Source organism: Gobius niger, assembly GCF_951799975.1.
Source record: "Gobius niger genome assembly, chromosome: 1".
In the NCBI taxonomy this organism is placed as follows: Eukaryota; Metazoa; Chordata; class Actinopteri; order Gobiiformes; family Gobiidae; genus Gobius; species Gobius niger.
In genome coordinates, this window is record NC_136852.1 from 54,537,480 (window position 1) to 54,554,833 (window position 17,354).

The following is a 17,354-nucleotide window of genomic DNA, read 5'->3' on the forward strand; positions in this document are numbered from 1 at the left end:
TCCGTATCCTGCTTCACAGAACTACTGCGCATTTGCACCATCCAGTTTGTATTGACGTCTGCTTCCGGTTACGTAGACGCAAGAACAGAAAAAGGAAGTGGTGGTGTTGTTTTATTTTTGAGCTAACTTGCCAAATAATTTATTTATAACATAGTTTACCTGCTATTTGGGCTTTTGTCCGTGCGAAAATGTCGTACTTAAAAAATAAATGAAGAGACTTAAGTTATAGCTTGTACGACTTCAGTGTGTTTCCACGGGATGAAATTAGAGGCGGACTTGTTGTAAACATTTGCACATTGCAGCGTGGATCCGCGTACAGCAATGTGCTCTCTCCCCCCCGACAGTAGTCTCCATACACGAGTGCAACTCAGGTTTAGGTTCAGGAAATGTAATAGTAGTAGTTTACATTGCTTACTGCTTGCTTGTGCTGAGCGCTATCTGCAATCGCAACGGTTAGTTGCAGGCTAGCTGAGTAACAAACTTATATTTATTTGAGAGTTCTCACAAACCGTCATGAAAATACTGTTTATTGCTTGCCTCAGCCCTAAAACTGGAAACAACACAACAGCTGAGCGCATAAGGTAAACTGTAAAGCTTCTGGGTGTGGCTTTATGTGTATCTATTTAAGCAATAAATAGACAGTGGCACCTAGATTAACAAAGGCATATAGTTTTTAGGTGTAGCTTTGTAATCGTTTGTTAATAACACATAGTCTTTATATATGAGGCCTACAGTATTGGCTTTTATGATATAAACTTATGAATGTTTCAGGCTTTCATAACATATGTAAGTTATCAGTATAGGTGCACTGTCCATTTGCTTGGATATTAAAAAATTACATTGTGCTTACCCTTCATAGGGACTACATTGAAAATGCAGGGCACACCTGTGAGCTCAGAGATAGTGCAGAATTTGAGTCCTCTGCTGAGGTGGCACAGCTAATATCTCAAGATCCTCTTTTCAATGGTGCATTGGCAATTCATCTGTTTAAAGCTGGAAGACTTCTTCTAGGTAAATACATATTTTTCAAGAGGTTCTTGTCTTCATGCTGTGTGACAGTGATTTGTGGTTCCCAAGTAATAAGTGAATTACAGAGCTCCCGTTGTTTGAAGTATGCCATGACCTTTTAGTGGTATTTCTTACCTTCACAATAGATGTCCAAGTACCTTTCGGTGTTATCTTTGGAGGAACTGACGTAAATGAAGACATCAAGATTGAACAGAAGTGTTTGGTTATGGAGAAGGTGCTCAAAAAAGCAAGGTTTGTTAACTAACTACCATTTTCTATTTTATTAATTAAGTATTTATAATGTTGTAAATGTTGACACTGCTATATTTATCTTCATTACATTTTTCATTATTTCTTCAACTGCTAGTACTATCCTCTGGTCACAGAATAATAAAATGCAAAAAGAGGCAAAAACATTAGTGACCAGGACAGGGCGATATGGCCTAAAATATAATTGACAATGGACAAATTACTTAAAAATCAAAGCCTTACACCTGTTGGGAAGATTAATTCAGTATATATATATATATATATATATATATATATATATACACAAACGGACAGAATGGTAATGGCGAACCAACCGGACATTGTGGTGGTGGACAAAGAGCAGAGCCGTTGTGGTCGACATAGCAATACCAAGCGACTTCAAAATCAGGAAAAAGGAACACGAGAAACTAGAGAAATGCCAGGGGCTCAGAGAAGAGCTGGAGAAAACCTGGAGGGTGAAGGCATCAGTGGTGCCCGTGGTCGTTGGGGCACTCGGGGCAGTGACCCCCAAACTGGAGGAGTGGCTCCAGCAGATCCCAGGAAATACATCAGACATCTCGGTCCAGAAAAGTGCAGTTCTAGGAACAGCAAAGATACTGCGCAGAACCCTCAAGCTCCCAGGCCTCTGGTAGAGGACCCGAGCTTGGAGGAAAAAGAGAAAAAAGAGACCGCCCGCGGAGGATGAGGAAGAGTTTTTTTTTTATATACTAATTTCCTTGCAAATATGATCTACTCAAGCAGTTTACATCCCTCATTTCATTTTACTTTACTTTTTAAGCACCTGTCCCTGTGTTCTACAGTCAGTGTTGCTGCTGCTCTGATGGAACTGAGCGTAACATAAATTATATCGTGTCCACAACAATATAAAAAATCACAACAACAAATGACACCCCTACTAGTGACTGTTTGCCCCAGCTCATTAATTAGCTCTTGTACTGTATTTGTATTTGAATTTGAAATTATTTAATTTTTATTTATTAAAGAATCTACAAAGTATCACAAATAAAAGGTGGTCATTTTGTTTTTTATTGACCTCGGATCATTTAGACAGATTGGCATTCATCTCACGTGGGAACATAAGGATCAGTCATACATTTTTCTCCTGCTTAAATAGTTTAGTTGTAAATCTCTCAGCATGAAACCTCTTTAATACATTTCAAACCCACTTTAGTTTGATGTAATAATCCCTCAGAAAAAGGGAATAAAAAAAATAAAAAATTCTTATATGAAATATGGAAAGTACAAAACAATGGCGGCCTTGTAGATTGTGTATACTATTATGGGGATAAAAATGTTTTTGAATAGCAATCTGTCCTGCTGTGCTTGCCTTTGGCCCCCCCTTCTGCATTATGCGGTATTACCTCCATAATGTGCACACTAGAAGTGAGTGGAACTATCTGTTATAGACCTGTTGGAATAATTGCTCTCTGTGTGAGCTGGACAGATTCAGGTTTTAGCTTACAAACCTCTGAAATTGAAGCACCGCCTGCTGGCTCTGCCTTCTTACATAACACCTGGATCATAAAATGCAGGCCCCCTCTGAAGTAGCCAGTAATGCACAGACATCAATACCTGCTTTTTATGCATTGCATTTGTTCCCTCTGCGCCAACATCTTGGGCTCTCTTTGTCATTTAGTTTAGGTGTTATAATGCGGTGTGCATGTTTTTTATCCTTTTTTCATTGGTTTAAAGCATTTAACATTTTTTTTAAATAATTTTTTTAGGTTTGCTGTTGCATTTACCGAGAAAATGAAAGAAGCATCAGAATTATTCATGGTAAGTCTGTTGTTGTTTCCCCCACCCCCCAACTTGTGTTATTTTAGTATCAAACATTTCTATTCAAGCCCATAAAATCTCCCCTGGACTGTTGACCATAAACCAACATAAAAGGATCGACTGTTTTAGAGCTCTTGCATATGACATGACAACTTCAATAAATGTGAAAAAGGGGCTTTTACTTTACAAACACAATATCCTGCCCTGTGGTCTAATAGTCCAGTGTTAAAACAATATTGCAAAGTTTTTCTTTAAGATTAGATTTTCACCGCCTGCTGCAGATGGACCGAGCATGCTTTATCTGACAGGGGCAGGGCAGGGCAGAGCAGAGGCATTGCTGTGGGTTTTATTAGGAGTGAAAACACACAAACGGGACGGGTCTAGTGTGATAACAACCAGTCAATTTCCGCTCTGTCTCCACTGATTTATTCCAGTGCAATGTCTATTATAAGGACTCCATTTCAAGGTCTCTTTTATAGTGGATCTAGATTGGAATATTAGAGTAGGCACTGCTCTAATTAGCTAATGATGTGCAATAGATGTATCCAATTAAAATGTTAAATATAAAATTACTGTATAAGACAGTGCACATAGGTCTATGAGAGCACAGCACATAAAATCAGCAAACCAGACAGTTTTGGTTTTATTTTAACTAGCAGTTTGTGGATTATATTTAGTTATATTTGGCTCTCTATTGAAATGGAAGTCTGTTATAATGACTTACAGTTACATTTTTACACTTTTCTCCTCCACAGTTTTCCCAGAGGAGTAAAGTTTATGTCCAACCCCAAGGTAAGCGCTGCCCGAGGAGCCTGTTATTGTGCATCCCTGACTTACCAATGTGAGCTACATTAATCAACTATGACATTTTTCTCCCATTATCTGCTGTATTGTGAATTTGCTCTTGCCATTGGCCACAATAGCGTGCAGTAGTTTCCCACCAGTCGCATTATTTGGAAAATCACTTCCCCATTGTAGAAAAAAAAAACTCACACACAAGTATGCCAGTTTACCAGTGGTGCACAAAAAGTTATTTATTTGACTATTAAAAATGCATTTACAAAAGCTATGAATGTGTAACAGTGGTTTTCATATGACTTCATTTGTTTGTTTTGAAAGGAATACAGACTGCTGTCGCAAAAAACTTCTGCTGGACAGAGTTCTTGAGAAGTGCAGGTATGCTATTATTACCTATTGTTTGGGCAGCCATTTCTCAGGAAATCGCCCCCATGTTTTTCGGTTTGGTTGGTACATGCGGTTATAATAGTAAAAGATGATGTGTGTCTGAGAATAGCATGGTGAGAGCTTAGCACATGTATCTGCATAAACAGTAAAGAATACATTTTATTCAGTTTTTGTTCCCAAGTTACTAGTTCTTTCTTTTCACAATGCACGTTTTCTGTTACTTTTTTTTACCATTAATCATTGACTGAATGGGCTGCAGAATCTCTGGGCGTACAACATATTCATGCTACCCCACCGGGAAACGACCATCCTGAGAATAAATTTATTCCACACATTATATTTGTGGATGTGAGGGTCAGGGAGGCCAATGTTTGCAGCTGTGCTATGTACCTTCTGTTTTTCTTCTTCCAGCCGACATCCCAAAAGCCATTTGAATTGTATTGGTTAGATAGACTGCTCTTCTCTCTCTCAGTAACAATAGGTCTGGATTCAAATTGGACATTGCAGAGTCATGTCCATCCCCGAACATTAGCCTGCATAGACACTGTTGAGTTCAGAGAGGAGCGCTTGATTAATAGCTCCTGAGTCCTCGGCCATTTGTCACTGTGCTCCACGACCAGTCCCAGAAATACTAATTGGCCACAGTCACACTTTATGTAGCCACACGGAAACTTTTCGAGCTTTTCTTTCCAAATCAAAGTTACTATTACCTTTGTTCATTTTATTTTTTTTAACAGGTGCGGCGGCTGGTTTGATAGTTCATTTGTCATATTAATTTATTGCTTGATATTTAGAATGTTGCCTGGAAATTATTAGTATTTATATAACATTTTTTCTGTACTATTCCAAGAAAGAGCAGTAACTAATTCTGCTGGTGCACTTTCAGAAATAGTTTGGATTGAAATATAAGGGAATGCTTGTGTGCACTCTCAGTCATGCAGGGGGTTTTAATCATAGACAAAGACGTCATCTGTACTGGGTTGTTTATACATCGAGGAACTTTTGCCTCTCACTTTAAGCAGCATTATTGTCAGATGGCTGGATTTAGACAGAATCTTAGGGTGGGATGTGCCTTGTTGTTTTTTTTATATCTTTATTGAAAACGCAACCAAAATTCTAAAAAGCAACTAAACTAACATTAATTGTTCATAATTAATAAGACTTTGAATTTCTAATTGCAACAGTAATGCAATATTAATAAACTGATTAATGTAAATATTAAAATACAAGTAGGCAATGGTTCTCAATCCACCATCTGTATGCTGTTGGACATTTCACCTCTCATCCAAGAAGCTTCATCAGTGACACTAATGAACTTCTTTCACGCAAAATTGGGGTGAAAGAAGCTGTTTTTGTGAAGAGACAAAATCTGTATTAAACAGAAATGGGGGTCTCTGGTTCCAGTGTCATGTGTACAGCAGCCTCCTCCGCTCCGGGTCTAAAGGACAATCAGCTAATGAGCCTGAGATTCTGCCCAGGGCAGATCAATGGACAAGTAATGAGCAGTGATCAGGACAGAGTAAACAGAGTCGTTGATTCTGAAACTCTCTTAACAATAAAGGTTAGTTGAGAGTAGTTTTTGGATCAAAGATGGGTGTTACTGTTACAGATTAAACACCTCCCATGGAAGTTTATATACCTCCTGCTGCCAAAAACATTTGTGTTGCTGATGAAGCTTCTTGTATGAGAGGCAAAGCGTCCAACACTTAAATCACAGAGTATAGATGAATGCGTAAAAACCTTTGTATATCACGGAAAACTCCGGTATGATTGTGAGGTTCTGCATATTTACTTAGGCTTTCCTTTCTTCCTTTCGATGTTGCACTCATGAATGATTAATAAAGCGTATATTGTACACAGGGTAGCTTATTGAAGTCGTGTGAAGGCTCTGAGGTGTTTTTCTTTGGTACGTTGCTGAGGTGGCACACTAAAGGACTCCCATCGGAGAACATGAAAGAGGCAAAGGCACCCTCCTGCCTGACGCAGGGTCCATGTCTCTGCTCTGCTTTAGGTGTCATGTACTTTAAAACACAAACCTCAGCATTATATCTGCAGCCTGCTAGCTCCAAAGCCATGTTACATTGGACACCCCCCACTGTGAGTCTTTTAAGATGATGTTAAAAGGACGAGAGAACTTTGAAACCAAATCTACTCTGAAGTAGAATCATGGGTCAAAAAGAAGTGTGAAGGTTTGAAGCTTATCGCAAAGAAGAGTATCATTTTAGTCCATGTACTATTCATTTGAAATAAGTCACAGCCATTAGTGCAAAATGACATACACTGACACGCTGATTTCTTTGAAAGCAGTGAGTTGAACCCTTCGCTTGCTCAACAAAGTTGTTGTCTTCTCTCTGCAGTGTTCACAGCTCTGCTCTCTATTGGCGTTATGAACACACTGACTTATTGTAGTACTGTCTGTATTGCCCTGATTGTTTTAAGTGAAAAATATGTTTCTTTTTTTCATATTATTATGGCATTGATGGAAATTTCTGTCTATATTTTACTTTAACTATTCAGAATTTCTGTCTTTCGTCTTGGCTTAGTATTCAGGTCTCAAATATATTCTTGCTGTTGTAAAGTACAATTTACATTATAGTGTAGCATACATACAACAGAGAAAATTGTTATGATTTAATAATGTGCCCAGAGGAGATATGTGTATTATTTTGCTTTATGATGTTCTTGGTGAATACTAAGGACATACGCAGTGCCACATTCACTCAAGCATTTTGAGCTGTTCTTCACTAGGTGCCCATCTTAAATGGAAGGCAAATCAGCAAACATGTTTTGCATTCACTGCGTCAGATGAGCAAAGACGGAGTGGAACTAGCTCTTAGCACAACGCAAACACATTTTTCTCTCATAGGGAAACATTACTCATGTCAGTCTACATATAGTGTGTCATGTGTCACAGATTTGACAGCATGTTAGGCTCAAATCATGCAAATATCGACATTTCAGTGTGCACTTTATTGTATTATACAGTATGTGCTGAGAAAATGCCTGCTTTCTAGTAGACGCTTGTATATTCTAAGAATGTTGAAACTCTCAGATTCTTCAAAAACTCTTCTTTCTGATAGCATTTTCCAAGCTACATTCACTAACTTGAAAATCTAAAAAATGTTTAAGAATACTGTACTGTCCAAGCAATACAAAGTGTGGAAGAGGATTTCTTTGACATGTACACAAACTTTCTTAGCAGCAGCAGTCAAACAATCTTTCGATCACTGTGTAGTTGCTGAAAAGGGCAGGCGGGGCACAAGACACGTTCACAATGAAGGTCTTTCACTTTTTTACCAAGTACATAGTGCCGCAGGTGTCCGTTTGGCTACTGTTTCCAATTGTTGGTACGTTTCCATGCAAGTCTCCTTCCCTATTTTCATGCTCACCCTTGTAGAGCACATTGCAGACCCTGAGAAGCACTCACCTTCACCACTTTTTAATTCAGCTTGAATACGCATTTGAAGTCTCCTTCCACACCTGTGATCTTATAAGTGTTACTTGCTAAGTGCACGTCGTCTGCTGTTGTGTTCAATGTGCTGTGCTGGTATTTAAGTAGCCTGGTTTCAGCTTTATCTCCAGCTTTTTGAAGGTCAGATTTTGTGGAGTATTCATTGACATTCAGCTCAGTTTGTTTGTTTGTCAGTGTATAACAACGATCTGAAAAAGTTTGCTGATCTTGAAAGGTTAATCAAGTAGTATTGACTTTTAATTAAAATGAGCCCATAAAAGTGCTTTATTATATTATTATTACTAGCAGGACGTTGGTTAACTAATTGTTTTTTCTGGCTAAATTGTCACCCAAATGCTTTAGTGTGCCTTATTAAACACTGATTTGGCTCCAGTGTTTTTTGAGGGACTATTTCCCTGCTGAGCGCTCTACCTCTGATCAGAGCGCACATTAGTCACTGCAGACGTTTTTCTCCATGACCTTGGGTGATGTATTGCTTTCATTATGTGCTGATGTACTTGGGATGTTCATTATGCAGTGTTTTGATATTGTAACACAATCTGTCTGTGCGTGCGTGTGTGTGCCTGGCTGTGCTCCAGATGTCGGCACAGCGCGTGTGGATGAACTGCGGGTCTTCCTTTTGGTCTGTGGCCTGAGGAGAGTCAAGGACCCCCTCTACCTGGCGCACGTTTTCTCTGGTAAGCCTCTAGTATCCAGTTTGATGCGATACATTCAGTAACCCTTATTGTGCTGCACTGATCCTTTAGTGCGCTTCACCTCTTATCTAAAACCTAAACCAAGCATATTTTCTCCACTTTGGCATCACCCAAATATAAGCTTCTTGGAAAAAGCAGCAAAATAGCGACAAAAGTGAGATGAAAACGCAACAAATAAGCCAGAAAAGAGCAACAAAAAAGTGGAAAAAAATAAAAAATAAAGATGAAAACGAAGAAGAAAACACAACAAAAACATGACAACAAAAGCCACCAAGGAGCAGCAAAAAGTGACGAAAACAAGGCTGAAGAAGACGCAAACAAAAAAGCCACAAAAAAGTGACAACAACGCAAGGAAGAAGATCCTTTTAGATCAGTTTTGCAGGTCTTAGCTTTCAAATGAGAATGTGCTCGGTAAAGCCGGGGGTTAAGAGGTTGACCATGTTGTAATGTCCATTAGTTAAATGGTTGGTTAATATTTAGTTAATATGCTCTCTGTGTTTTTCAAAATCTAAATGGCTTCGCTGGATGCAGTTTGATCATATCAATGAATTGTCTTCATACGAATCATTTCTTGCTTATGGCTAGAGGTGATGGTATTAGCCTTAATTACGCTGCTTCTAGCACCTCGGTGCCAGCATAAAAGGAGTCCAGGCATTTTTGCTCCGAAATGAGGTCTAATTATTACATATCCTTTTCCCCCTGTACATTATTCAACTTGTACAAAGGGGATTAACACCAATGTAAAGGCACCTACCCCCACCTACACAAGCACATTTTCCCCAGTTATTATCCAGGCATTACTCAAATCTAAAAGCTTTTTGAAAAAAGCGTCACAATAGCAATGAAAACAAGATGTTAATGAGGAACAAGTACTTGACAAAAAATAATATCAAATAAGCGACAAATAAGCTACAAAAATGCACACACAAAAAAAAAAGAGAAAAAAAATACAGAAAAAAGGGATGGAAAAATTAACCAAAACATGACGAAAAACTGGCGACAACGCGGCAACAACACATAGAAACATGTGACAAAATCTTGGATCCATTTTGTAGGTCTGAGGCGTTACACAGGCCAGTATCATGTGCCGTGATACATTATAATTCAGGTTCAATCAATGGGAAATGTATGAGAAGGTGTAAAATTAATGTGATGCGAGCCCCATTCCCATTACCCTTAAGGCAGTCATCATATATAAATGACTACTATACAGTATAACGCTCTAATATATTCCATTTTTTCATAATATTCACTCATAATCATTGCCTCCTTCAGGGCATAATGTGTTCTGTATTCCTTGTTTTGTATTTTTTTTTTTTTTACATGCTCTTCTGTAATGTAAAGATGCTTGGTATTGATAATGATTTTGTTTTCATTTCTTTCAGAGTGGCACTGTCAGGATCCCCTTAATGTGTTAATTATAATTGGGCCAAAAGTAAGTACTAAAAAAACATATTGAGGGATGTTCCTGTACACACAACCCCTCATGCTATTTGTATTTCATCTGAAATGTTGAAGTCTTCTTCCTGAAAGTTTCTTCTTAAATTGAGGTGATACCAAATTCATCATTGTCATATGTTCAGCTCGACTTAACCATGAACAGTTTCGGTTACTGTTCTCTTTGTGGTTGAGCAGCCGCCTCCAATTCCCTTCCTTCAAATTGTGTTTTTAGACAGTGATTTTGTTTTCAGTCTTTATGCAATATTTCCAGTAATTTCGTAGTCACACGTCATAATTGTTTTGTTTTTTCTCCAAACACAAAGCTCCCCCTGAGAGCTTGTGTGTCGTCAACGCAACAGCCGCTTCAACACTTTATTCCGCATAATTTTCCCAACCATTGATTTTGCTCCGTCCTCGTGTCCACTTCTCCCTGTCTTGTTTTGACTTGACACCAATGTGCATCAGTTTAGTGTGTGTTCTTTCTCTCGAACAGTGAATTCTAGGAAAAAGGTATGTTCTTATTATTTTCACTCTAAATTTTCACCCGATTAATGCCCAGAAGCGTAGACAGTCCACCGCTTTCTGCTTTGTTCTGCCTTCTGAAACAAGACAAGATATAGGTAATGATGTCAGTTAGCTTGTCAGTAATTGCACATATCAGGGTTTCAAGTCCTTACTATTTTCAAGGCCTACTAACTATTTTTACTTTATACAGTGGGAGGAAAAAGTGAGTATAGTGCTTGGAATTCCTTACATTTCTGCCTAAATTGGTCATAAAATGTGGTTTGATCTTTATTAAAGTCACAAAAATGATTAAACAGTGTCTGCTTGAACTAATACCACCCAAACATTTACATATTATCATATTTTTATTGGCCATAACATGTAAACATTCACAGGACAGGGAGGAATAAGTAAGTACACCGCCTGAATCTCACTGAACTGCAGCAGTTTTGTAGAGAGGAATGGTCAAAGATTCACCCTGATTGTTGTGAACGTCTAAACTGCAACTACAGAAAAACTGTTATTGCTACAAAAGAAGGATCAGCCAGCTATTTAATACAGGGGTTCACTTACTTATTCTAAATAATAAATATTTCTCCAAAATATATTAGATTATATATTGATGATCGCACGTTGTCCAGGCCCTGAGGCAACAAAACGGCCCCACACCATGATTTCCCTGCACCGTACTTCACAGTGGGGATAGGGTTTTGATGTTGATGTGCTGCTCCATTTGTCCTCCACACATGACGCTGTGTGTTCCTCCCAAACTATTCAACTTTGGTTTGCGAAAGAGCGGATACTCCCCAGCACTACTGGAAACATATACTGTGGACTGATTAACCCCAAAATGTTTTATGTCATGTGTGGAGGACAAATGGAACAGCACATCAACATTCCAACAACGGTGAACTCACTTTTTTCTCCCACATAAGTTCAATGAAAATACCAAAGTTATGGTCAAAAACAAAATCAGTTGCCATTTTGACCGTTTTTTTCTTTTTTGCTCAAAATTTCCCGTTTTGGCTAATTCTCTTTCCTCTGTTTGATGAAATGTTTGCAAATCTTAAGAAATGAAATATGCACAGATTCTTTTTGCATTTTTGGCATTAAAATATAGTATTTGGGCATTAAATTGGCTTTATAAAGTATTAAGATTGACTTCTACCTGCATAAACCCTGGCATATATATAACAGATCTGCATGTAGTTGCTGTAGATGCTGTTAGGCTACTATTATGCTTTGCTAGAGCTGAAGTGAGCTTGTGCGTCACTCGAGTGCGTCATTTTTATTCTTTGTTCTGGCATTGATTTATAACCTAAACCGAAAGACATTCATAAACCTAAAGTACTTTTTAATCTTTAATAACTCCTCTATTTGCTAATTTGCTATTTGCTCTAGATGCTCTATTTATTCGTGTATTCGTATACCTAAAGTACCAAAGATTCCTCAGAGATCATCAAAAGACTACTTGAACAGCAAACATAAGAATAGCATTGGTTCCTGAAGCAAGGCTGAGGTCCTATTAATCTGCTGCCTCTATTCATTCACATAATGAGTGCTGGGGCAGCACAACATCTGTCATTACAGGGGAAATTCAGGTCAGTTTTTTCGTCAGGGATGACTCAACTTCCTCCTCTTTAACTAAAGCTTAAAAAGACCGACACATATCCCCCGTATTATTCTGCATTAATCCATTCGGACAGTGCATACATTATAATAATAGTAGGAAGTTTAAGGGCACCGAATGTCGGAATATTGTAATGTCTTCAAGTTGATAAATATAGCTTCTCTATGTTGGTGATAATCTTCTTGCCAGTACAAGCAGCATCATTCATAATCTGTGCTTAAATCATTTGCATTTATAAAAAAAAAACAGTCCTGAGATCCAAGCTGCCCCTTCTGTTTTTTCCTAAATCTCACAGTACTCACATAAATGTGATGCACGTGCCTCAAAGCCGATCTGGTTTAGAAATTCGATAAGCTTTGAAATAACACAGGAGAAGTAGCAGCTTGTTTTGGCAGAATCGTTGACCTAAACAGCTATGCTTTGACTCTTCTGTGGGTAGGCTAATGCATACAAATCCCACATTGCAATTAATGGGATTGGCCGCCACCCCACCGCGCCCTCAATCTCTGCAAATACAGATTCTGCACGGGATGATTTTCACATGATAAAAAGAAAAATGTGACCTTTTTTTTCTGTTTTTCTCTCAGCAAAACGTCTTTATTTTTGATTCAGCTGATACAAACAGACCTCTTAAATTGACTTTAATATTTCTGTCTCTTTAGATTGATCCTGTTTTCAGCGCTGAGGTTGAGTCAGTGATTCAAAGGTAAGACAGTTGCATTTCATGTATATAACAAAATGTTTTATTATTCTGTAAAATGAGTGGTCCGATCATTCGCTATTTCCAAAAAAAATAAAGGGGATATATGTTTTTTGTTCTCTTAAAGGGGCTAGATGCAAGTTGGCCATTTATACTCACTACTGCCACCTCAGGTCATACGTGTAACTGCACCTTCTATATTAAGCTCGTGCATGACGGCACTTCGGACCCGAACTAACACCTTTTTGAGTGACAGTGCAGGATTTTAGGGGCAGTTGTGGTGAATAGGTCTGGGCTCATTCTACACATTAGGACATTGTTGAAACATGCAGGGGGAGGAAAATACTGAATTTTAATATTTTCAAACTCCCTATAGTCCCTTTTAGTTCTAACTTGATCACTTATAAATTTCAATTCAACCATGACAACTATATGGAGGAATGTTATATTTTTGTCAGTTTCAGTTTTAAGCTGTACATTCACTGCTTTATTGCTCCAAACTATTTGTCTACCCTAAAGTAATAAGTCTAAAAACTCACAGTTCTTTTTCCATCCTCCCACTCTCTAGTCTCTGCTAATCCTTCAGATTTTGACCACAGGCTCTGACCATAGCACAGGTCATTTCAGTGGGATGCTGGCCTTTACCTGAACTAGCCATGCATGTCACACTAAGAGTGGCATAGTTTCGTACACGAGAATTGTCGCTGCATTTAACCATCATTCACGCTTACATGAGCCCTGAGCCACATAGGGACTGGGCTTTTCCTCTGCATTCACAGAACAGCAGGCGTCTACATGGCCCAGGAGAGGAGCCAACGGGAGCTGCACGCCGCCATGAGGAAGTGTTTTGCCCTGGTTAACAGCTCGATCTCAGAGGGCATGTCAGCCGCCATCTTGGAGGTAAACGTGTTTGCACCACTGGGCCATTAAAGTTTTCCTCTGAAGTAGGACCAGACATGGTAAAACCTATATTCTGAAAACCTTTTGACTCTAAATATTTCCCCCGCTGTATCTTGCCTTTTTCCCAGTTGATGGTTTTCTACCCACTCTAGGATCAATTAGCTACATTGATTACTTGACCACAGTTCCCTAATTACTGACCAAACCATAATAGAGTTAATTTTATTCATCTATTAGTGTAGTTCATAGTGCATCCTGATGTAAGAAAAAACAAACAATGATCAGTAGTGTTTGAGACTTTCTCAGTGTAAATCTTTTTTATTTACCTCTTCACCCCCACCTGAACCAGCCACATTTTCTCCAGATTGGTAGAAATGAGACAAAACTGTGATGAAACGAAGCAAAAAAAGCAATGAAAGAGTGACATAAAAAGCCACAAAAACAATATTGTGACAAAAAAGTGACAAAAAAGCTGCAAAAGAGCGACAAAAAACGATGAGAAATGTGATGAAAAGGCAACAGAAAAGTGAGAGAAGAGAGAAAAAGATCTGTTTAGATAAATTTTGTTCAAATGAGGCTTTACTCTGGCCTATAGGCTGTAACCTTTTCGATTTGGGTAAAGCTGAACTGGAGAAAATGCACTTGGTGGTGGGGTTAAGAGGTTATATACACATATTCTTTCTTGCATTAACGGTTCCACTTTATTTTACACTGCTTTTGATACATTGTACCAAATTAGTACAATATAATGTGCTATGTTGTAACAATCTGTAAGAACGTCGTGTACACCATAGAATACACCATAGAATAATGTGTATTAGTAGTTTGGAAACCCTTAAAGCCAGGGTGTGTAGAATTTTACCCAAAATAAAATTGAAATACAAGCCTTAATTTTACAACAGATATTTTCATCATTGAAAAATACCTCATAAATGTACAAGCTCACCCCTCCTAAGATATGACTAAACTTTACCGGGAGTGGTGTACGTCTCCAGCTCGTCTCCATGGAGATGTGACAAGGCAGTACAATTTGAGATTTAACCAGGTTGGTTTCTTATCCAAATCCATTCTTTGAGTACCTACTTCAGTAATAGCATTTTCTGTGTTGAGCTGGTCATTAGGAGCATGTTTTGTTTTGCCGGCAACACTATAGTCCAAAATGTTACGCAGTGTACCTTTAAGGTTAGGGTTGGGCATTATGTCGTATTAAATTATGTACCTTCAAAATACTTATACACATTATTCCCTGGTGTTTATACTACATAGGTACAAGTTATTATAGATTACATCACATTACATTGTAGTAAATTTGGTAGGTTCAATGTATCAAGGGTGGTGTTTAACTATGTTTCTGTTTCAACAGGCTATGCATCTGAGCGTACCGGTATTGGCCCGGGACATTCCTGGAAATGCAGCCATTGTGCAGCATGGGATCACTGGTCTGCTCTATTCATCTCCTCAGGTATACAGCGCCAGGCATTGAGCAGGTCACAGGTGTTGAGCCCTCTAAGCTTTAACACAAACTGACACAGAAATGATGGACAGCAGAAAAGATAGCACATAAGACTATAGAACAGCTGTGTTCCAAAAAGCTATTTAATCTTTCATGGAGATGCAAGGATTTTTGTTTTATATACATGGTCCTCAGTTTTGAAACAAAGCCTGAATGCTGATGAGACTTTAGCTTCAATCTATAACACAATACCAGATTATTCCTTAAAGCCTGTCACGTGAATGTGAGGTCATGGCAAAATGACAACGTTGAGCTTGATGTTGTAAAGCAGTAAAAGTCCTCTCCACAGGGGGGTCACGTGTGTCTGAGCTGCAGCCTGGTGTGTGTGTCAAGGGCTTGGGGCAGATGGCACTAACTGGGACAGGTGAACCATGACTGAAAACAGTATCAATGAGCAGCAAGTGCTACTGCGCACAGAATGACAGGGCATCTAAAATCTCTGTACATCTTACAGCCACTCGTAACTGTTCAAGAAGCCCGTCTCACGCAGGAATCAAGTGTGGAACGTACTCAAAGCAGTAAGAGAGAAACACTCCTTAATTTGAGTCATGAGTTGAGTGCTCTGCTCTCAAGTTGACACTTAATCCTGTTGTAAAGTTTCTGACTCTCGTACAGTATGTCTGTACCAAGGAGCCGTGTTCTCTTCAGACATAATCACTTGAGTCAAGGGGACTGCCGGCTGTCAAGTGCCATATCAGGTTCCATATAGTGTATGGGTTATTTTTCATTTTCCTAATCATAATACAACTATGTAAACTGATACAACGTTACAGTTTTAATTTATACTTGGTTTACAATACAGATACCATGTTTATGATGCCGATACCGGAACAAAACCAGAAAATAGAACAACGATGATCATTTATTCCATAGAAAACTATCTGTTTCATTTATTTGAGATGAAACAACAAAGTAACGTCCTTTAATGTTGTCCCTGGACTAACAGGCTTCTGTTCTTGGCCTGCCAAACTAGTACATGCTTTTTCAAAGATTTTCAAAGATGTAGTCTGGGAGCGAGCGTGATCTCAGGGATTTCCTAGTGGGCATGATTGACAGACGGGATCAACCAATTAGAGAAACGCTGGAAAAGTTGCAGGAGCAAGCGGCAGGAGGCCTTTTAAAAAAAAATCCTTTTTCATGAGGAACGCTTCCAACGCTGTTTCTTGCTCCAGTTTTATGGATTTTATATTTTCCAATGATTTAAAACAGACAAAAGAGCAGAAGAAACAGGTGCCACGCCGCCATCTTTGGTGTTTTGGAAGAGTGCGGTAACAGCTTCCGTCTCTTGATGCGATGAACTTCCGCTTCTCGGTGCATGATTGGATCAATATGGGTAAAATCGGGAAATGATTGGCTCCCGACGGTTCTTCTTTTGAACAGAAAGGAGGGCGCCTGACTGGCCAGGCAATGAATATATGATATATTTTTGGTACCTGCTTTCGATACTATATTATTCCGATACCTGTAGTGCCTTAAGTTTCTTTCGATACTGTACTGGTATAGATGAACGGTATCCTACTCTCTATAAAATTCCGCTCCATATTATGCAAAATTATTTGTTAAATCCACGTTACCCTCGTCCTGAGGACCCAGAACAGCTTGTTGGGTGACACGGTTTAAACGTAGCTGTCAGTTGCTTATTCCTTCTCTGTTCGGTGGCAGCTATTAAGAGACTATAAAGGGTTATTACACAGCCAAATTCGTTTTTTGAGCCACAAATATCTCAGTCCTTTGGCAAGGTACACATATTTTTGAAGTATTTGCTAATCACTGTTACAGCTTTTATCTCAGTTCTGTTCGAGCACATTTATTTGCTTTTTTGCTTTGAAATATATATCTTAAGGCAACTTCAGTGGTAATTTTGTAGTGGCATTTGGCAGCCATGGTGACAGTTTTTTTTTCTGTTTGCTTTTCTCCTGCCAGGATTTTGTGGATCAATCTCAGAGGCTGATGTCAGATTGTGAGCTGAGAAAGACACTGGTGAGGAGTGGGAAAGACTATGTGGAAGAGCATCACAACCTGAAACAGGAGCAAGAAACTTATCAGAGACTTGTGGCTACTTTACAATAACTGTCTGAAACTCTGTGTAATGTAATGTTTCACGATATTAATATTAACCAAAGATTTAGAGACGTAAAAACTATATGGATGTTCAAAGTTTATTTATGACTTATTTATAGAAACATGAGTATGGGGCATTTTCTCAAAAGGGACAATCTTTGCCTTTGTTGTTTACATGTGTAGTGTGAGGAGGTTTGAAG

General features: G+C 38.7%; 2 protein-coding genes across 2 annotated transcripts in view; one reads left to right on the forward strand and one right to left on the reverse strand.

Annotated features, from left to right (window-relative positions):
• The window catches only part of rimbp2b (RIMS binding protein 2b), a 214,631-nt gene that overhangs the window by 15,663 nt on the left and 181,614 nt on the right, over positions 1-17,354 (reverse strand). The gene's annotated exons all lie outside the window — the stretch shown is intronic.
• Positions 33-17,328, forward strand: glt1d1 (glycosyltransferase 1 domain containing 1). Its single transcript, XM_079566517.1, has 12 exons — positions 33-581; positions 860-1,011; positions 1,155-1,260; positions 3,003-3,054; positions 3,810-3,846; positions 4,174-4,230; positions 8,290-8,388; positions 9,792-9,841; positions 12,643-12,686; positions 13,460-13,580; positions 14,944-15,042; positions 17,017-17,328. Exons 1-12 carry the CDS (start codon positions 514-516, stop codon positions 17,161-17,163), a joined length of 1,032 nt encoding a protein of 343 aa, XP_079422643.1. The 5' UTR covers positions 33-513; the 3' UTR covers positions 17,164-17,328.